Below are 21,429 nucleotides of genomic sequence, written 5' to 3' on the forward strand. Positions count from 1 at the left end.
CAGGCCAGAGCACAAGCTTATAGAAAAACTAACAGCTCTGATGTTGTTCTCTACATGTTGCTTTGTTATCAAGATGCAGACTTCTACTGAAACTGAGAATTTCCTCTACAACAGTTGTGCTTTGCCACCTTCTCAAACATTCGCAGAAACTTTTTGAGCTTTAGCAATGCAGAGCAATTCAAAGCGTCTGCTTGCAGTGACATAGCTGTCCGTGACCTTCTCAGAGTCCCCTTCTTGGTTGCCTGAATGCATTCCCCTCGCATTATTTTTGGTTATGCTGCAACTAGCCACCAACCTAGAGCCAAGAAAATTGTGCTCTTGGTTTCTGTGTGCGCTCAGGGTGTACTGCGTAAATGGGCATGCTTTTGGACTGTGCCCAGGCTTCTGAGTAAGGTTGCTGCCCTTGACCTGAAATAACTGTACTGTTGCGCTCTATTCCTCTGTGTGGGGAATGCAGTACGAAGCTACGTCTACCTACGAGCGTGCTATGAGCGACACTTGACTTTTCTCATTGTATCTTCACACTGTAACAAGGTATGCTGCTGCATTCCACCTTTAGCCATTTGAATTGTATTGTCTTTACAATGTCACAATAGTATCTTGACTGCAAAAGTGACCTGAGAACTGCACAAATAATTTTTAACTATTACACAATCGTTTATCTTGTTTTTTTTTTTAAAGCTATGAAAATTGCCCAGTGCCATTCTAGAATGTAAGGTCTGCAAAATACAGACATCAAAGGTTGCTTAGACGTCTCTGAAAAGCTCCACTTACCCTCAAACTTATCCTCTTCCTTTCCACTGTGTTGGGCAGAAGCTAGTCACCCTAGAATTGAAGGCAGCATAACCTGAAATTTGTAGCTTTTATTGCAGGTAAGCACAACATAACATTTTCAAACCCTTATTTCCTCTTCACCTGTAGTTTAACTGGAAGTCTTATCTCTCACTTCATTTGCAATTCCCTGTTGTTAAGCTTAGCTCAGTAGATTGCTTCCACTGAACTTTGTTCTGGAAGGAGACAGGTATTTCTAGGGACAGTAACCCATTAACTTTTTCCTGTTTGCTAAGAACTAGTATTTCTGAGACCTTTCAGTAACTAGACTCAACAGCCTCTTGAAGGTTTTTCCCAGTTTCTCAAATCACTTTCTTCTTCAGTTGTGTTGAGAATGATTCTTTTTGAGTAACCACTGTTGTCTGTTTCTTTAGGGAGAATAGCTTCACTGGTACAGAAATAGAGTTAAACCCAAAGACTGAGTGCTGTGACCAGGACTTATTTGGAGACTGAAATTGCATGGTATTATCATCAAGTTTTCTGCCTCCTGCCTGTGTTATGCTGCTGACCTCAAAGTAGGGTTAGCTGCCAAATGCCTGTATGGAGTCCCGAAACTCTTTATTAGTTTCTGTAAAATGTCTTGCTGTTTTTGACTGATCATGTTTCTCTGTGTTGGGGAAAGGTGTTTGCTTGTATTGCCTATCTTCTGTTGGGTAAGTATTTGCCTATTTACTTTTCAGTTACCATGCACATATGAATGAAAAGTTTGGTTCAGTTTTGTCACCCCAACACTGATGATACTTTGCTTGTTGCATGTATTTCTGCTGTAAAACTTATGTGCAGGTAAATAATGGGTAGTAGGCTATATTTGAGATGTTGCTTTTCCTGAAACTTCTTCAGGTGATACATGCCCCGTTATCTCTCTAGCCTCTTCATGGTTTGTGTGTGTTTTGTTTTGTGTTTTTTTTTTTTTTTTTTTTTAGATAGCAGGCAAGTGAAGGTTGCTTAGTGCTTAGCACTTGTAAAAATCAGGCCACATATTTATGAATGTAGTTGCAAGAATCTGTTTCGGAGGGATTCCTGTGTTTCAGTCTCTCTTCTCCCAAAACTTTTTTTTTTTTTTTTTTTTTTTTTTTTTTTTAAGTAAAATCATAGAATGATTTAGGATAGCAGGCACCTCAAGAGGTCACTTAATCCAAATGTCTGCTCAGACCAGGATTCACATTGAATTCAGACTGGGTTGTTGAGGGCTTTCTGTACTCACATCTCGAAAACATCCAATGACAGATTCCACAGTCTTTGGACAACTTGTTACAATGCTCTTGTTATTGTAATTGTGATATTTTTTATTTTTTTCTTCCTTATATCCAGTTAGAACCTCCCCAGATCAGTTCATGTCTGTAGTCTCTCTTTCTTCTTCTGTGTGCCCATGTAAAGAGTCTGGCTCTGTCTCTTCACTGGCCTCTTAGGTAATGGAAAGCTGCTATTGATTAGGTTTGCACAATGCTGCCTCTTCTCCAGGATAATAAAGGCCTCTTCCTTCACCTTTTTCCTATAGGTTTTTTGCACTAGGGGTCCAAAACTAATCATAATACTCCTTATCATAAATGGCAACCATGAAAAAGAGTGTTGACATTGCTGTAGTTAAAAGTGACTTTTCATGTACACTTGTAGTCACTGAACTGAAGGTAGCAGTCAGAGGAAACACCATGGAAATGGGTGTAGATTACACTCATGCTGTTCTTTATATTTTGCTACTGTAGATGGTCATGTGAAGCACATGAAAGTTGGGGTTTTAAAAATTATTGTCATTTTAATATAACTAAGTCTTTATAGAAGCTCCTTCTCTCCCCATCCCCAGTATAGAAGAAGATTTTTACACAATTACTTAGGCTAAATATTCTGGAAGTTTATTTCATGGACAAATCATCTGAATCAAAAGTACTTTGGATCTCATTCTGCATGATTTGTTCTTGGCTTTCTGATCTACATTGCTGCAGAGGAGTTGCTGAATCAATTATGGTGACCTATGGATGAAGTTCTGCCTTTGAAAGCAGAATTTGATTTATTGATTGCTTTTAAAATTTAAGCCTGACACTGAAAGTTTGTAGAAAGACTTGACTAGTGTAGTAATAATACCTGCTGAATGCAGGCAGAGGGTTGCATATAACAAAGATTTTTCATGCTTCCATAGAAAATGGTAAAGAAACTATGCAGTAACAGTCTTTAAGTGTTGTTTGACCTTGGAATATAATCTGTGTTCCTGTCCTTGTCCAAAACAATGCCTATCCAAATCAATAGATTTGGCTCAGTGTTAGAAATATTTTAGTACCATAATTTATCTTAGCTCTTTTTTGAAATATTGTCTGGGTAACCATTTTCAACAACCTCACTGTCACCACCCCTTCTTGTCTTTGCGGGCATGAAGGAAGCTCAAAAGTCAGAGTCTGCCTATCATCTACTTGCTACTTGATGAAGTCTGTTATTTTATTACTGTATTGGCAAGTCTTTTTTCATCACTCCCTGGCAGTAAACTTAGTTTGTCAAGCATCTTCCATGTGGAAAAACTGAAAAGCAGGCAGACGTTGGAGATGAGTTATAGTAAGTTAAGTAATTCTGCTACAGAACTCTGTATTCTATTGGTATAGTGAGAGTTTGGAAGAAAACTACCTTTTCTATTTCTACATGTTTTATTATTTTAGAGATATAAACTAGAGCAATTCGGTATACAAGTTTTAGTGTAGTTTTGAGTAAATGTTACTGCATTAGGTTGTGCTTGAGTTATGCTTTCAAAATATTCTCTCCATATGTAGACCGTCATGGTTGTTTAAAATCACATTATTATTTCTAAGATGCAAAGTTAGGTATTCGTAAGTTCAATAATGTAATAATTTACTTTCTTGGATGAGATTGCTTTATGGTTTCTTGCCATTTAGTCATCTTTTGAATATTTGTACTTGTGGTCTTATTCTATCACTATACCTCTTTGTCACCTAAAGCAAGTTCTTGTATTTTCTTAGTATCTATAATGTAATTATTGAATTATTTTTGATAAAATCTAACGCCTCAGGGGAACTGATGGATGGAAGTAAAAAAGCAATCCAAATCCAGGGAACAGCAGGAGAAGAATCTCTGGACTTTGTGTGAGATCGAAGGAAAAAGGGAGAAATGAATGGTGAATGGTCACTGTGCAGTTCTGACTTCGAGGTAGAGAGCAACATCACATCACTGCTGAATCCAGTGCTACTGCCTTTCAAACTGTCTGAAACTTGGTTTTGCTTTGGGATCTTTCATTGTCTCAGGCAGGCCAGCTGCAGCCTCAATATGTATGCACAGGGAAGGGGTTTCATTGTGAGTACCTTGTGATTAAATGAGAGTAACCACACTAAAGATCAAAAGTAGAGCTCTTCTGCAGCCTGATAGTAGCTACCTGAATTGTAGTAATATTGATCCGATAAGCATGTGATGAATTGTAGTAACATGAGCTGTTTCATAGCTGTTACTCTACCACATCACCAAGTCAGGCATCAGGAGCACATGAGCTTCTAGACACTCCTATGATAATAAAAAGCACAGTTTTTAACTCGAGCTGGAGAGTGATATATGTGGGTAGAACAATCACTGAAGTTAACATTGCAGTAAAAGGCAGCCTTTATTTCTGTTCAAGCAGTCCTTGCTCTGTGCTGCTCAATGATGGCCCCTATACCAGAGCAGTTCTTTGCAGTAGGGAGTTTGGACAGCGTGTAGCACTTACCTTCCTTCACCAATAAGGCTTGTGATGCTCCAGCATTAAGTAAATGAGACGTCTGGAATAATAGAGACCTTGAATCTATTCCAAATGTTAGAGCTCTCCACTGTAACCAGATAGTCTTGTTGTAGTCTTGCTGACTAATTGAGGGTGTTATTTAGTCTTTAAATTCAATAAGAATGTAACCACAATTCTCACAAATAAGTTCTACAGTAGTATAATGGGGTATGGAGCGTTGCCAGTAGGTATTAGACTGAAAAAATGAGACTCTTGAGAAGGAAAAGTTCTGTAGTAATTGGCCTGTGTAAGTTTTATTCCAGGCACAGTCTTTTGTTGAAAGTAAAATGGTTTTACTTGTTAAAATAACAATGGATTGATTTGGGGTTTTTTTAATAGCAAGAGCAATGTTTTTGGAGCTATGTAGCCTCATTTATTTTTCTGCTTCTAGGTAATCCATACTTAATATATAAGATAGTTTCCTTGGTTAGTGATGTATTAGTCTTGAGTTTGCATGAATTTTTTTAGAAAAAAGAGAACATAACACTGTTAATGCTCTTTTTTTATTAGGTTTTCAATTTACAAATACTTAATTTTTATTTTAAACTTTGTAAGTATTCTAATTAAATATGAGTTCATAATTAAATATAACCACTATTTCTGAACAGTCCTTCCTTTCTCTTTAATGGATAATCAGTGTCAGCTCAGTTCATTAGTTTCAGCTGGTGAATTTCTCTCAACAGCTACTGTAGGAAAAAATGTATGAATAAATACATCAAAGATATTCAACTACCAGAATAATTCTGGGCCTCATCATCTTAATATAGTACTATTTTAATGTATTCATTTCTGATCCTTTTAAAGCTGAAATAGTTGTGTATTATGGGTGTTGTGACTTCAAACATTGGCAGGCCTTGAAGCAACAAAGCTAGGAATTCTTATAGCATATCTGGAAGAGCAGCATACTTTCCTGTTGCATTACAGCAAGTTGTGAATCATCTAGGGAAATTCCTGCATATTTTGCTAATGACTTATTCCCACCTAAGAATACTACTTTTCTCCTAGTCCCAAACTGATGTGATTGGACTGATCCATACTCAAGGACACTCTTTAAAAAAAATAGGTCAACCTTTTGTACTTTGAAAAACTTCAACATGTATTGAGAAGTTTGTTGTACCAGCAATATATAGCTCCTACATCACCTGGATGTAGTCTCTAACTATATTTTTTTTTTTGGCTTTGCACACTGTTACCATTTCTACAGACGTACTTCATCATGGCCCAATTAAGTATTATATCCCTTCTGAACTTTTATTAAGTTGTTTCTCCCCCAGTCTGCCCTCTGTTGCCCTTCGTGTTCTTTGTTCTGTCTTTTTGCACAAGTAGTCTTTACAGATCTTTATTTTCTCTCAGGCTTACATCTCACCAGTACCTTTAAGTGTTTGTTAAACTGGCATCTTACCCTTCTTTCGTTTCTCATATTCTTATGGTAACTTGCCTCTTCCTTCCATAATTAAGTTATTTCTCTTTATTGGTCGGTGACATTTGTAGACATGATTTCATCCTAGATATTTTAAAGCACAAGTGTGAAATGATGCTGTTGATGAAGTTGTGGGATAACTGGTTGTGTGGCAGCCTGCAGTTGTTCTGATGTTATAGGCGGAAGGAGCAGTGCCTTTCATAGTCTGCTTCCGTGTAATTTCTTAGGTGCTGTCTCGAAAGTGTATGAATATTGTAGTTTTAAGGCAGCCTGTTCTCACTGATCTAGTATGATGGTTGAGAAATGATAGGTTACAGTTTTTAAACTGCATAAATGCATAAACAGCTTCATGTGCTTATCTGATGCTTGAATGTTCAGAAGAAAAACAAACTACAACTGTCTTATGTCAGCTTGCCTTTCTTAGAAGGAGAGAAAGAATAGCATTGTACTTCAGAATATTTGTTTAGCACTAGTTGATAAATATTTCCACTCTGTCTGTTCCCTAAAAGGCAGGGAAAGGAAAAAGGACAGAATAAAAATTAGGTCCCCCTCCAGTGCACACAGTTGTAGGAAGTTGGTTTCACAGGATCTGACTTTCTCCCCGCAGCACATGTTTATGAACAAATAATATTTATATATAGTAAAATGTGTTATTTGAAAGTCAAATATAATGCAAAACAAATCTGTTTAGCTTAAGTAGATAATGTGAAACATCAAAGTTGGGTTGCTTGGATTGCTGAACCTGCATTCATGTAGTTTTCATTTGTGGTGGGTGGAACCATGTAGCCATGCTGGCCAAGTATACGTGAGAAACATAGAAACACTAGGAGTTCATAATAAAGAAACCAACATAAAGCAAAACTCAATGGTGAAAGAGGGAGACTTAGTTTCCCTACGTGAAACTGGGAGGAATAAAGTTTCATTGAAATTGTAAAAAAACAGCATGTAAGTTTGACAAAAGGTAGTCTTGCTGTGAAGACACTGTACTGCTTTGAAATAAATAGATATGCATGTAACCCCAAGCTTTCATTTTTGTCTCCTCTGTGTAGAGATCAAGACAAAGAAATGTGTGTTAGTAACAAGTAAAATACTTTTTTTCCTCTACAGGAAAAGAACTGGAAAACAAGCATTGCAGAACAGTGAGGTAATTTCTTTCTTCATGTAATATACTTTTAATAGTTTTAATACTTTTTTTTTTTTAAACTAAATCCCACAGTTGTAGTTTTATTTTGGATGGAATGATGGCTATGGTGTAAATGTGGTTTGAATGATACTTTCAGACTTGCATTGGTGAAACCAATGGAATAATCGTGTTAATCTCATGTGGCTGAAGTTTGACTGTGTAATGATATGTGCTTGATGTGTACCATGTGCTTTTTCATCTCTTTGTGCCTCATGAATATTTGAAGACTAGTGTTGCAAGTTTGGTTATATGCATAGCAACAAACAGCAGCCTCCAGAGTTGGTATGACTTATATGATTGGTATTTACTTTTTATTTAAAAGAGAAAAAGTATGGAAAGAGGTGTAGAGTCTAACAATTTCTTTTGGTAAGAGGTTTGGCATTTCCCTGATATTTTGTGTGTCTATTAATTAATTTATTTGATATATTATATCCTTTTTAGTCAATTTTTTTGTTTCACATTCAAATAAAATAAAACAGCCCAAAGGGGAGAGCCCATAATTAGAAATGTTGCATTGTATTGGTGGTATGAATAGATAACCATTTTGCGTACCTTCCATCTTTGCTGAAAAGGCTTGCACTGGATAAACGTAAAAGTGTATGCAAGCATCAGGTCAGCTTCTAACCAGACCTTGACTGTGCTACCTGCCATAAAAAGTGTAGGACTGTAGGTGATTTTATGCCGTGGAAAACAGGTGTAGGCTTATTCACAGGGCATTCAGAGTAAATTTTATTTGCTGGGGCTCAGAGCTTGCACTTCTTACATATGTAAACAGTAAGTGAAGAGATCAAGTTGGGCTCTTTGTGCAAGCTTCTGTGGTTTAATCATTCTTGGAAATTAAAAAGTAGAGTGCTTGATAGGATTGTCTGAGATGATTAGTGATGAATCACAGGCTAGTTTCTCTGCCTTCGCTGTCCTGTCTCTCTAGTTTTTTCTTCCAGGTTTCCCATCTGAGTGTGGTGTAGTATTGTTTATGCTTTGAGTGAGTCTTGGGTAGCAAAAATAGAAGGATTAGGTTGATTAGACAGGACTTGTTTTAAGTACACATGTACACCCTTTTAGTCTGTTTTTAGGGCTGAGTCCTTATGTCACAACTGTGAAAGGAAAGAAAGAAAAGATTATTAGAAAATATTATTAGGACTATTAGCTTGTTAAAAAGTACTCAGGTTAGTCAGGTCAGAAGATAGGGTTATATGGACTAAACAAATGCAACTGAACCAAATAAAAGGTGTTTGGGTGTAGGAGGGTTTTTAAATCTGATAGATGTAGCTCACAAGGAGTGTATTGCATGTTTTTTAGAAGGAATAACAAACTCTGGTTTTACTTGAAGCAAATTTGGGCTGTACAGTCAAGGAGTTTAAACTACTGATGATCTAGAAAAATGATGGAAGGTGTCCTTAAAAATGCTGGCTGATGGTGTCTTCTAGAGACAAGCAAGTTAAGAGATGACAGATTGTATTGTAAGTTGTATTTGGATATTTTAATGCAGTGGTCTACATTGTGTATCACTTTGAACATACATTTGAAATAAACGCTCTTATCGTAGGAGCTACTTCCCATTGCAATTTGTTTGGAAAGCTTAGTTCTCTTGCTTCAGAGTTCTGTTAGCGGTGGGGGCATACTCTCTGGATTCTTGTATTTCATTTAACTTGTGTGAGGAAGTCTCAAATTGGAGGTTGCAGATGTTGCAGAAGGAAGGTATCTGTCAATAACTTGGATAGGGGAAATGCCAGATCAACATTTAAATAATACGTTACCCCAAAAAAATCTCACTTTCCTTGTTTCACTTGTTCTATTTGCAGCAGAAAGAGGGAAAGAAGGAGCGAGCAGTAGTAGATAGAGTGTTTCTTGCAAGAATATGTCGAATCCTGAAAATAATGGTCCCTAGAACACTTTGTAAAGAGGTAAGGATTGCCTGCAGTAATAAATGAAAATGTGTATTTTTGGAGTCAAGTTTTCCTTTGCAATCATATCAGAATTTCAACAAACATGTATACTTTACTTGAATAGGACTAAATTGTAGTACATGTTTTAAAATAGCAACATATTAATATAAAAATCTACATGGATATTCAGTTGTTAAATCACTAAAAAGTTGCATTCTGGTTTCAATTCCAAGATAAGCCATTTACTGTCAGCTAACAACCATTGTCTGTAGCATATCTTTTTAAAAAGGCGTCGGAGTTTTGCCTGATTTGATGTAGTACACTCCTCTGTGCAAATGTTTCCTGTCTTTAAGTAGCATGCTGTTCATCCATAATTTTGTAACTTATGTCTAGGCCAATGCTTATTAGAAAGTGAATTTGTCAAAAAGTTTGTTAGCGTCGTCTTAGGAAAGCTATGCAGGCTAGAATTTAGCAAGATAACATTGACCTTCAACAACTCATTCACAAAAAGGAAGTCGATGGAAGGTTGGAAGCATGGATGGGAATGCCTCTGAGAGTGCTGACAGAGCTGACCTCCATCAACTTCTAAAGGTCATGGCCATCAGAAGAGTTCACTGATAATCCCAAAAAAACAAACTGTCTTTCCCGCCTTCAAAAACTGAAGTTACAGGGTGGTCAGCCTCTCCATATTCCTAGTAAGGCTGTGAGCAAATCCTCTGGTTAACTCTGGCCACATGAAGGACAAAAAGGTGTTTGCAAACAGCCAGCCTGGATTTACTAATGGCAGATCATGACTAACCTGGTTTCTTTCAGTGATGAGGTGACTGGCTCTGTGGATGAGGGAAGAACAGAGGATATTGAATACCTCGATTTTTAGTAAGGCCTTGAGATGAAGGTCTTCCTTAGGACCCTGGTAGCAAAACTGAATTGGCTGGATAAATGGACAATAAGGTGGATGGAAAAGTGGCTGGACTGTTGAGCTTTAAGATTTTAATCAGTGGTGCAAGATATGACTGGTTACTAGTGGTCCTGTTTTGCGTGGGCAGTTGGAGTAGGTGACTTTCAGAGGTTCCTTGACACCAATATGACCCTATGCTTAAGACAGAAAGGTGTCTCAGAATAGCAGTAACTTCTTTATCCTTGCAATCCTCCATCTTATAGGATGTCTCTAGTATATGTATCAAGCAAATACAGCTTTTAAAAAGACAAACTTTATCCATAAAAATCCCATCACTATTTTATTAAAACTATTGTATGCTAATGTGTTTCCTGCAAAGTAAACAAATATTATGTTAGCTGGGGGCAGCAGGGTGCTGCTCTTTTCTAGTAAGTGCTCCAACCGTATCTAGCAATAAAAGTGGTGTATTTTGTCCATTGTTTAACTGTTACACTTCTATTTTTATACCAGACAGGTTATTTGCTGCTTATTGCTGTGATGCTGGTAGTCCGCACATACTGTGATATTTGGATGATTCAAAATGGAACAGTCATTGAAAGGTATCTACAAACTTGTTATTTTTAAACATTCTTTCTTGTGTTTAACAGGTAAAGTAGTCTGTCAGAATAGATAGCTTGCTTATTTATATAAAACAGTTGGAAAACTTGTATAGTTGCAGTTTTGGGGAGGTTTGTTTTTTTCGTTTTAAAGAAAAAAATAATTTTTAATCAATTGTTTTTCTGCTGTTGGACACAATTTTGTTTTTTTTTACCAAAATCCACTTATTAAATGATTTTAAGTTCTTTTGGTCATGTTTTGTACTCGGAAGACTCTAAATCTTGTGTTCATCTGGATATCCACGGGGCCACTTCAGAATAGCAGCATAGTGGTTCCATGTCATAGGCTCAGACATGTTGCCTGAATATTAGAACTGTTTTTAATTCCTACAGAGTTGTCTGCTCTTCAGAGTGATAAACACAGTGCTCCCAGTCTTACTGTTTTAGAAAGTGTTTTTCTAGATGTCTGATTAATTTTATTGCTTGTTTCTAATTGAAGCAAGTCAGAATTCATCTTAAAGTGTGAATTCAAAATGATACTATATTACAGGAGAGACTTTCAGTGCTTTGTAGAATGGAAAGACTGCTTTGTTTCTATCCTGTGACAAACTATGAAAGCAAAGAGGAAAAGGAACTGATACTCCTTGACCATGAATATCTGAGCCCTTAATGCGGGTAGTTACTTCAGGAGCAGAGAGGAGATAATTGATTAGTCTGTCACTTAATCACTTAACTTAAGAAGTCTGTCAAGATCCTACAGCTGATACTACAGATTTCCATCATGACTTTTTTTTTCTCTATGTGGTCTGAGAATTTATCCACTTAAGACATGCTAGTTTATACTTTCCTGTTTCTCTTGGAACTAACTCTTAGCTGATGGTCATTTACAGTGCTATCATTGGCCGCAGCAGAAAAGATTTCAAGAAATACTTGTTCAACTTCATCGCTGCGATGCCTGCTGTAAGTGCTTTTCTTGTGCTGGCTCTTAGTAGAACATGTTTTAAATGTAAATTAAGAAATTGAGGAGAGGATGTCAAATGAGTGTCTTAAAACCCATGGAAATAACTTGTTTTACATGCGGGTCTGTGTTAAGACACATTTCATTTTCTGGCTCCAGTGTGTGGGAGACTTTATCAGCGTGTTTCCTTATTGATTGTAACTATTTTCCTCACAGATATCTTCAGGTTTTCAGATTGGTTTTGTTGATGGCAATTTTGGCTGATAGCTTAATGTTCTGTCTATAGTACTGCATAATAACATCTTATGGATTGGATGATGTTTCAACATTGTAGATTTGGGATCCTTCTGACACCACTGAAGATGGAAGATTCATTTTTAGTCTTTAATTTTTATATTTCTTACAGCTGCTTCTGAGATTTTTTGGTTTTTTCCACCCTTTAGCTTCCCTTCAGCATATCAACATCTCTGACCTGCACCAGATAGAAATCATTATTACTATCTAATAGATAATGTATGTGGTTTACAATATATTTAGAAGTGAATTGATCAATTTAAAGTAGTGGTTGTCAAATGGTGGCTCTTTTCTAAATCTTATCAGAAGAGCTGAAGACATGCTATATGAACACAGTTTTATATTAAATATTTTGATGTGGTGACATCCACTGGGAACTGAAGTTTCCAAAAATTTAGACAGAAACCTAATTAGCCGTTCTGTAGATGCTATATGGCTGATCCTAGGTGGGTTAGAAGTATTACTGGCTTCAAGGGGAGAATTCACCTGTTCTAAAGCATTTGCACAGTTTATGCTGCAAACTGATCAAAGTACATTAAATCTTGTTAGCTAAATATTGAAATACTGTCTCTTATTTTAGATCTCTTTAGTGAATAACTTCCTGAAGTATGGTCTAAATGAATTGAAACTTTGCTTCCGAGTAAGACTTACCAGATACCTCTATGAGGAATATCTTAAGTAAGTAATGCCTTGTTAATATCTAAAGGTTTTAAGAAGTAAATTGATTAAAATCAAACCAAATCATTTCATAGTAATGAGGTAGCAAGGTGCTTATAGGCTAGGTATGCTGGTTAGAAAAACATTTAACTGCGTTTAACGTGCAGTTAAAGATGAGTGGCTTATCCAGGTTGTATATGACACAGGTACAAAACCAGCAACGTTGGCTCAGTTGGGGGGGGAATAAATAATGCATTGTGTTGCTCCTGTTACTGGGTCAGCTTCCAAAGTACTTCATTTGCTTTCATATACTGTTAATAATCCTGCAGACTGAATTGGATGAATGAACTTGAGTAGCTGTTTGTGTCCTTCTGCAATGAATTTTGGTTGTCAGGTGCGCTGATGCAGAGTTTGGGAGGTTTTTCTAGCTTGTAAGTGCAGCAGCAATGCATAGAGCAGCATGGGCCTGAGCTTCAACTAGGACATCCTGAAGCCTAAACAGTTTTGCAGGATTTAATGTGGATTTGGTCAAGCAGAAACACAAGGTGTGTTGACCCGATACAGTCGATTAATGTTTGAACTACTTTCCAGCTCAGTTGTATGAGGCAGGGGGCTTCCAATTATTTGAGTTCCCAGGTAATTAATTTTTTCCTGCCACTTAACTGTTGTTTCGTTTCAGAGCTTATACATACTACAAAATGGGAAATCTGGACAACAGAATAGCTAATCCAGATCAACTCCTTACACAGGATGTGGAAAAATTCTGCAACAGCGTAGTGGACCTGTATTCAAACCTTAGCAAGGTAAGTCTTTTCAGAGAGAGCTTTGGATAATAGCTGTGGGCATTTAGGATGTGATGTCAGAGCTCAAAACAATTGCTTAGGTTTATATGTGTATTGCTTGGAGTATGGTGCTAAAAAAATTGTTTATGGTGTTATACTATTTCACACTCTGTGCTTTCCCTGAACTCTGCTAAAGCACTGTTGGTGGTTGTTATAATTTGTATTGAATTTTCCTTTAAGGAACTTACCACATTGTTTTGCAGTTGAGCAGTGATGAGTGCTCTTTCTCAGCTAGTTAGGTTTCAGAAGAAAACCAATAGCTAGCTTTTAGTTACATAGGAATAGTATGTTGGATAGGGAGGTGTGATGGAAAAAGCATTTCTCTCAGTTTCTGGTGTAAATTTTAGGGATTTTAGGTAACTAAGTAGAATACTGTTGAAATTTTTAGACATTTTTTTTTTTATGCTGTATTGTTCATACAAGCGGAAGCATTAAGCAAAATAGAAGTTGAGGTGTTCAAAAACTTCTTGCTACAAAACCTGTAGTTTGGCTGCTCTGGCTTTGAGAATGTGTGGAAGAGGATGCTTGCAGACAGGAATGTTGCTTCTGTCAGGTACATAGCCAGTTATATGGCGTTGTCCTTCTGCTCGCTATTTGTCACAGTTACTTCAGTTAAGTGATCATGGGCTCTAGTCAACTTCTCTTGGTGAACAGAGTGTTATTACAAACCTAAAATAGTGAAGTACTTTTTTGTATGGTTATCTTTATTTGAATATCACGATGCTTTTCTGTTCGGTTGTTAGGTGAATGTTTCAGTAGAATGTCATGTAACTGAGATTCTTTTTGTTTTAGCATTTAGTTTGTATAATATGCTATACCAGTATTGTGCTTTTAATATGGAGCTATTACTGTTCTTGGGGTGGTTGCTGGTTTCCAGACAATTCTATAGTTGTTCTATGTTCATGTTCTGATTCTTTTTTTTTTTTTCCCCTATGCTTCTCTTACAGCCCTTCTTAGATATAGTTTTGTACATCTTCAAGCTAACAAGTGCAATAGGAGCTCAGGTAAATTGAATGGATTACTTAAGGGAAATACCAAAAATATGTATTTACACATGTTTTGACAAGAAGTATCTCTGGGACCTATGATGTAGATTTTTCTTGAAACAGACTGCAGTTAGGCTTAGCTGAACCTGGGTAACTTTTCCAGTTTCAGATGTCTTTGCATTGCTCTCTGTAATACTTAGTTATTACAAGCAGTTTATGCCAGATGCCAAATTCAGTTTATACCTTTGGTTTTATGCCATACCACACTTCAGTAATATTTAAGTGGGTAGTTTGGGAGCCCTGGTCTATTGAAGCTTAGGATCCTGAAGTGATACCTATCAGGGGTGCTTGAGAGAAGCAGGAGATGTTTTGGAGATGTGTGGATCAAAGACGGGAATGGGACTGAAATACTGACTGCTATAACAACGTAACAAATACAGAGAAAAAGAAGTAGGTAGAAATGAAGGAGAGGACGTGAGAAAGGACCAGGATATTAATGACATAAGCTAGGACAGTAGACCACGGAGATTGCACTGTCTGGTGGTAAAAACTTGAGTAGGAGTCTGGGATGGGAAGAGCATCTGGGGTTAGAGAATTAGTAAAATTAGTAGAAATATCTACAGCACAAAAGAAAGGAAAATGATGGGAATGACGAGTAATTGAATTGGTAATGTAGACATGTGGGAAGTGAGAATGAAAGGATTCATACTTTGTGTGTTTTGAATACAGATGTTGCAATTTGAGACCATCTAGATAGTAAGCCTTTATTCTTTTCTGATATTCACAGGGTCCAGCTAGCATGATGGCGTACTTGATTATTTCAGGGTTTTTCCTTACACGTTTAAGGAGACCAATTGGCAAGATGACTGTTATAGAACAAAAATATGAAGGGGAGTACAGATACGTCAACTCACGGCTTATTACAAACAGGTATAGATTTACTTGGATGGCAAGATGGAAGTGACACAGTAATACTGTGGTGTAAATGGAAGCTGTGTTAAATTATATTTGGAAAGTCTGATGCTATCAGTTCTGAGCTGTGTGTTTCCCTCTTTATGCAGATTATTATTATTAAGCAATTTGTATGTGCATTGTATTCCCAATTCAAAAGACAAACTATAGCTGATGTATAATAAGCTTATGTTCCACTGTTGTGAAAAGGTACAAACTCTTATTTCATAATGTAACTGAAATTCCTGTGGTTTATGGCTCACTTTTTCAAAGACTGTCTTTAACAAAATGAAGTTGCATTCCTTACGGGTTTTTGTTTGGTTTTGTTTTTTTTAGTGAAGAAATTGCTTTCTATAATGGAAACCTGAGAGAAAAACAGACTATTCACAAAACCTTCCGTAAACTGGTAGGACTTCTTTTATCTTTTAAAACATCTTAAGCAAAGCTTCAATTAATTTTATCATGGTGATTCTTGACACATATTAATATAAATTGAATTGTAGTGCCTTGATGTTTATGCTGCTACAGTCACCAGATTTAAAAATTAATTAGTAGGCTATAAGCAGAACACAAGTTTCTGATAGAATGGTGTTTCTCTTGCCACTTAAACCTCCTTTTCATCCACCGCAGTTACTGTTCTCTCACTGCTTAGTTTCAGGTGTAGGTTGTTTGGATCTAGAGTGCAAGGCTTTGCCAGCAGAGACACTTGTGTACTGCTTGTCACAGTTACAGGCGTGTTGAGGTATCTGTGACTTACTGAGAACTATAGAATCAAACATCTGTAAAATAATAAAAGATAGTACAACAGGTACTGATACAGTTTAACCTTTTTTTCTTCTGTAACTTACCAGGTGGAACACTTGCATAATTTCATCCTGTTCCGGTTCTCTATGGGTTTCATTGATACTATCATTGCCAAATGTAAGTGTTTGTCCAATGGTAATGGATTGATATAAATAACAAAGTGCTAAGCTTTTTACATGAGAATTCTCTTTTTTTCTTACTGCTTCAATTAACGTATAGCTTAATATTTATTCTTAAACTGCAGACCTTGCCACTGTGGTTGGTTACCTGGTTGTTAGTCGTCCGTTTTTGAACCTGGCTGATCCTCGTCATCAGAATAGTACTCATGCAGAACTTTTGGAGGTAAATAAAACAGGATTAAAACAATTTTCTGAATTTAAATTTTGTTAGTCCAGATAATGAAACTTTTTTTCTATTCTAGGATTACTACCAAAGTGGGAGAATGTTACTGAGAATGTCTCAAGCTTTGGGCAGAATAGTTCTAGCAGGCCGTGAAATGACAAGATTGGCTGGGTAAGCTTAATTGTAGTTGTATAAAATAATCTATCTTAAAGTTATGCTGTTGCTGTTTCTCATCTCATGTTAAGAAACTGACTGTAGAACAAAAATGAGATGATGTGCTTTGTTTATCTCAGCACCCTAAAAATCTAGAAATTAAAAACATTTTATGCTGAAAACCTATCTGAAGATGTGCTAATTACAACCACTAGTAATTTCATATCCGAGTGGTAGCAGCATACATTTTGAATATTTAATTGAAAAGACGTTGTCAGATGCTCATAAACCAACTGTGTATTGATTATTTACTAAACTTTTTTTTCTTACACATCTTAAGAAGAAAAGTTGTCAAATATTTGGCTATTACCAGAAAAGTTTCTTGTAATGTTGTGAATATTGGACAACTTCACTGCAACTCTTAAAATGTAAACATCCTCTTTCTATGCTGGGTAGAATGACTTTGTCATTTTGATGGTTTAACAAAGTACTCATTAGAGCTTCTATGGATTTCTAAAGACTAACTACTTACAGGTGCTTTGTTTTGGCTTTTTTTAGTTTCACAGCTCGAATTACAGAACTAATGCAGGTTCTGAAGGACTTGAATAGTGGCAAATATCAGCGCACTATGGTATCGCAAGAAAAAGGTAAATGTGATGCGATATGCAGCATTTGCAGCTCTGTGTAATGTTTTCCAGTCTCTAATACTTTTTTTCTTAATTTAAGATGCAGATAAAAAACAAGCTTTGCCTTTGATACCTGGATCTGGAGAAATCATCAACACTGATAACCTTATCAAGTATGTTTACAAAGTTTCCACAACTTCAGTATTTGTAATGTAGCCTGGCTTTTAAGTTTTTACCACTATTAATAGAGCTTTTTAATACATATTATTACAGTCTGTAATTTCTGTTGTGCTATAGTTTATTTGCAAATAATCCCACCACACTCCTACTCAGCGTTTCTATTCTGTTAGTCAATCCTTGTCGTCTTATGCTATCTAGACTTAGCCTTTTTGTTAACATTTCCTGCTGTCATTTGCAACATGACTTCCCAGACCATTTTGTTAACACTTCATCAAATTTCTTCCTAGAAATACATTGGTTACAGATTTTATTCCACGGTGTATTTTAGTCATAAAAATTCAGAGCAAGTCTGTATTTGGTTTCAAAATATTCGCTTGTATTTCTTTGTGTGGACAGTTCACTAATGTAGCAATCAATTCCTCACTTCTTTGCAGGCTGAGGAGCATGGTATTGACAGGTAAAGCCAGTTAAGAGATTAAACAGCCTCAATCTGGTCAATGCGCAAAGCACATAGTGGAGCAGAGGGGAGCAGGGGGAGGAAGAGGGAAAGGAGATGATAAAGCTATTGTTATTATTTTAGTTAAAAAGAAAAACACAACAAAACAAAATTAAGCAAGGGGAAGGTGAGCACTCATTTTTGTGTCCTAGAACTGTCATACATTTTAGTGGCCAGCTGAGCCTAAACCACAACAGATTACACTTCCACTAGCAGGTTTAAAATGAAAGGTATCCTTAACTGTAGTTTTGTATCCACAAGATGATTTGGAGACCTAACACTTCAGAAAAATAATACATGAAGGAAAAAATATAATCTGTGGATATTTGTTAAACACCAACTTTGGGTTCAAGAAATTCTTTAGCTGTTAATAGTTGGAAACTGGGACTGAAAAAAGTACTGTTTAAGTCTTGCCCTGTTCCTTAAATCTCTAAGAAAGCGTGCAGTATTAGCTGCTTTTAGGCAACTGCTCCTTTTTTTTATGTTGCAATACAAATAGGTTTGATCATGTTCCATTGGTGACACCTAATGGAGATGTTTTGATTCAAGACCTTAACTTTGAGGTAAGTTTTTTTTAATATCATAGAAAACTATATTCATATAAAATCTTAAAGTGAAGATGATAATTTCAGAGGTAATCTGATCTATTAAAAAATGTGGAAATCAAAATGGAGAGGTGCTTATATGGTATGTTTAAATTTGAACAAAATTAATTGTCGTGTTAGTTTTCAAAAATAGTGTATTGACTTTTTTAAAAAATATTTTTATTGTTACAAGTGTTTTCTTCCAGCTGCAGTTGGCACTAAACTAGTCGGAAAAGTGTTAATTATTGGTTGAAATTACTCATTGTGTTTCTAACTTGTCTTATTGTTTGTAGAAGCTTTCAGAATTTCTTTCTCAATACCCTTTTAATGTATTTTCTTTGTATTTTTAGGTTCGATCTGGTGCAAATGTTCTGATTTGTGGGCCAAATGGCTGTGGGAAGAGTTCACTCTTTCGTGTTCTTGGTGAGGTAAGGGGACTTTTTAAAAAGAAATGGGAGAACCCAAAGCACTGTTGTACTTGGACTTTAAACTTGAAACCTTTTTTTTGTTGCAGTTATGGCCTCTCTTTGGTGGGCGTTTAACAAAACCTGTAAGAGGAAAGTTGTTCTATGTTCCCCAGGTGAGGCCAAGTACTTCAATTAACAATAGTGTTTTCTTTCTTCCTACTTTGACTATGTTTAGAAATATTTACGAACTTCTTTTTTTCTCTAATTGTATCTCAGAGACCCTATATGACACTTGGAACGCTCAGAGATCAAGTTATATATCCAGATACTTTAGAAGATCAGAGAAAGAAAGGAATTTCTGACCAGGTAATGATAATTAGTTCATTAACCCTTCGTTTTGATTAGTAATGCTTCAGCTTTTAAAATGCTGAAATTGTTATTAAAAACACTGCATGTAGTTTGTTTTTAATATTTATTAGGATTGATAGAGGACCAGTATAATAGTATAACCCTTTAACTTTTTTCTATAATTTCTTTATTAAGTTCACTTAAGCTCTGTCATTCCTGTTTCAATAAAAGGTGCTGAAGGAGTACTTGGATAATGTCCAGCTGGGTCAAATCTTGGAACGTGAAGGAGGCTGGGATAGTGTTCAGGATTGGATGGATGTGCTCAGCGGGGGAGAAAAACAGAGAATGGCAGTACGTCTCAAAAGCATAAATACTTAACAAATACTTGACATAGGTTGGAAATGTAACCTGACTTGTAAGCGATTTTTGTTTACTAAATATGAATATTGTACTTAAGAAACCATTGAAATGTGAAATACCTGAATACAGCAAAAACAGCCTCAAATAGAACCTATTCTACTCAAAATTTAATAAGAAATATTGACTTTTTACCATGCCTTATACTTTGATTATCTAAACAGAAGCTCAAAAATAATTTCTTTTTCAAAAAACAGTGCGCATATTTTCAGGCTTCAGATATAAAAAATCCCCTTGTCACAGTAAATTTTTGGATACTAATTCTTAGTTTAACTTCTAATACTGCATTATTTATTGTAGTTCTGTGTCGACAGTCGCTTTTTGGTTTGCATTCCAGATGGCAAGGTTATTTTATCATAAGCCCCAGTTTGCAATTCTGGATGAATGCACCAGTGCTGTTAGCGTTGATGTAGAAGGCTACATTTACAGCCACTGCCGAAGGGTAAGCTCTTTGTTTCTGGAATTACAACTCTGTATCTTAACAGGAAACTTAAAATTATACAAGGTGCACTCTTTCTTATGCCTAGCGCAAATTAAAAAAAAACAAAACAAAAAAAAAAACAAAAAAAAAAACCCAAAAAAACCAACCAACCAAAAAAAACCTTAGAAGGATATGCAAGGGCCCTTTATGCACATTAGCATTCAATAATTGCTTTGTAGTTTTAAGGTAATTTAGATATACATATGGCCTCTGTACATCAGGGAATTCTTACTAACTGGTAAGTAACCTTACTTTTCCAGATAAACTCTTAGAATGTCAAGTGAAGATTAAATAATCTAAAATTTTATACTTTTTTTGTTGTTCAAGAGGCTTCTTTTGGCCAGGGCAACAGAAATGAAAGGTGGGAAAGTAGCATTTCCATCTGTCTTGAGATATGAAATGCCAAGCATTCTAAGAAAAAATGACGATATTAAATACCTTTTTCTATTTCGTTTCCCTCTTACACTCACCTTTCAAATTTTATGTGTTGCCATTTGAAATAATAAGATTGGATTTCACACCCCTAGCTTGGGAAAGAATGGGCTTGAAATAACATGGAGTAGCAGTATTCTCAGAATGGTAGTGGAGCGAAGCTGCGCATCCACCGAAATACGTGCTTAAAATTTGAAGTGGGAACTTAAGGATCCTTCCTTAGTAGTGAACTGACACTAGATTAGGAGTCTGCAGAAGAATGGACCTTACTTATTGAAATGGTTTTACCACATTAATACCAATACCCTGACAATTTTCTAAGTCTGTTTTGCATATTCTTTATATTCTGTTAATTTGAATGTTCATTTGTACTTTTCTGTTAGAGTTACTGTTGCCAAGGGGCTAATGCATGTTACTGAAGAAAATAGAATTCCCAGTTAAGCTGTCCTTGCAGAAGGAAAAAAAATGTTACTGTTTTATCATCAGAGTAATTTTGTCCTTTAATTGGTGCTACTGTTATGGATGCGTAATTAACTGAGTTGAAAGAAACAAAGGGAGATTGTTCACCTTTAAATTGTCACTTCAAGTTTTTGATTGATTAATAACTTTTGAGGGTTTGTTTTTTTGCTGTTAAGGTAGATTTCTTTCGATCGCCAGGTTTGTTGTTTTACCTGCCTCCTACCTTACCTCCTTTGCCCAGTTCATTCTAGGTTTTGCCAGATCATTAGGAGCAAAAGAATGGTAAAATCAATTATAAAAGATAAATCCCTCCTACTTTTTTTTTTAATACACTGCAAAATCTTGTATTAAGGGCTACACGTATGAACTGTTAGTAATGGAGTCTGGAAGTTTGTGCTTATGAATTTAAGCTCTTCAGCTCAGATCATGTTGAAAAATAAGTAACACCTAACC

At 36.1% G+C, this 21,429-nt stretch overlaps 1 protein-coding gene across 1 annotated transcript in view; it reads left to right on the forward strand.

Annotated features, from left to right (window-relative positions):
* The window catches only part of ABCD3 (ATP binding cassette subfamily D member 3), a 28,832-nt gene that overhangs the window by 6,203 nt on the left and 1,200 nt on the right, over nucleotides 1–21,429 (forward strand). The window contains exons 2-21 of the mRNA XM_014939364.1: nucleotides 7,104–7,140; nucleotides 8,982–9,083; nucleotides 10,474–10,562; nucleotides 11,450–11,519; nucleotides 12,392–12,489; nucleotides 13,148–13,271; nucleotides 14,258–14,314; nucleotides 15,084–15,226; nucleotides 15,584–15,653; nucleotides 16,099–16,168; nucleotides 16,296–16,393; nucleotides 16,473–16,564; nucleotides 17,105–17,193; nucleotides 17,273–17,345; nucleotides 18,348–18,411; nucleotides 18,783–18,860; nucleotides 18,947–19,012; nucleotides 19,116–19,205; nucleotides 19,419–19,538; nucleotides 19,942–20,046. Of these exons, the coding sequence (XP_014794850.1) occupies nucleotides 7,104–7,140; nucleotides 8,982–9,083; nucleotides 10,474–10,562; nucleotides 11,450–11,519; nucleotides 12,392–12,489; nucleotides 13,148–13,271; nucleotides 14,258–14,314; nucleotides 15,084–15,226; nucleotides 15,584–15,653; nucleotides 16,099–16,168; nucleotides 16,296–16,393; nucleotides 16,473–16,564; nucleotides 17,105–17,193; nucleotides 17,273–17,345; nucleotides 18,348–18,411; nucleotides 18,783–18,860; nucleotides 18,947–19,012; nucleotides 19,116–19,205; nucleotides 19,419–19,538; nucleotides 19,942–20,046 (1,735 nt within the window). The remainder of the gene's footprint in view (nucleotides 1–7,103; nucleotides 7,141–8,981; nucleotides 9,084–10,473; nucleotides 10,563–11,449; nucleotides 11,520–12,391; nucleotides 12,490–13,147; nucleotides 13,272–14,257; nucleotides 14,315–15,083; nucleotides 15,227–15,583; nucleotides 15,654–16,098; nucleotides 16,169–16,295; nucleotides 16,394–16,472; nucleotides 16,565–17,104; nucleotides 17,194–17,272; nucleotides 17,346–18,347; nucleotides 18,412–18,782; nucleotides 18,861–18,946; nucleotides 19,013–19,115; nucleotides 19,206–19,418; nucleotides 19,539–19,941; nucleotides 20,047–21,429) is intronic.

This window comes from Calidris pugnax, unplaced genomic scaffold (genome assembly GCF_001431845.1).
Source record: "Calidris pugnax isolate Ruff unplaced genomic scaffold, ASM143184v1 scaffold18, whole genome shotgun sequence".
In the NCBI taxonomy this organism is placed as follows: Eukaryota; Metazoa; Chordata; class Aves; order Charadriiformes; family Scolopacidae; genus Calidris; species Calidris pugnax.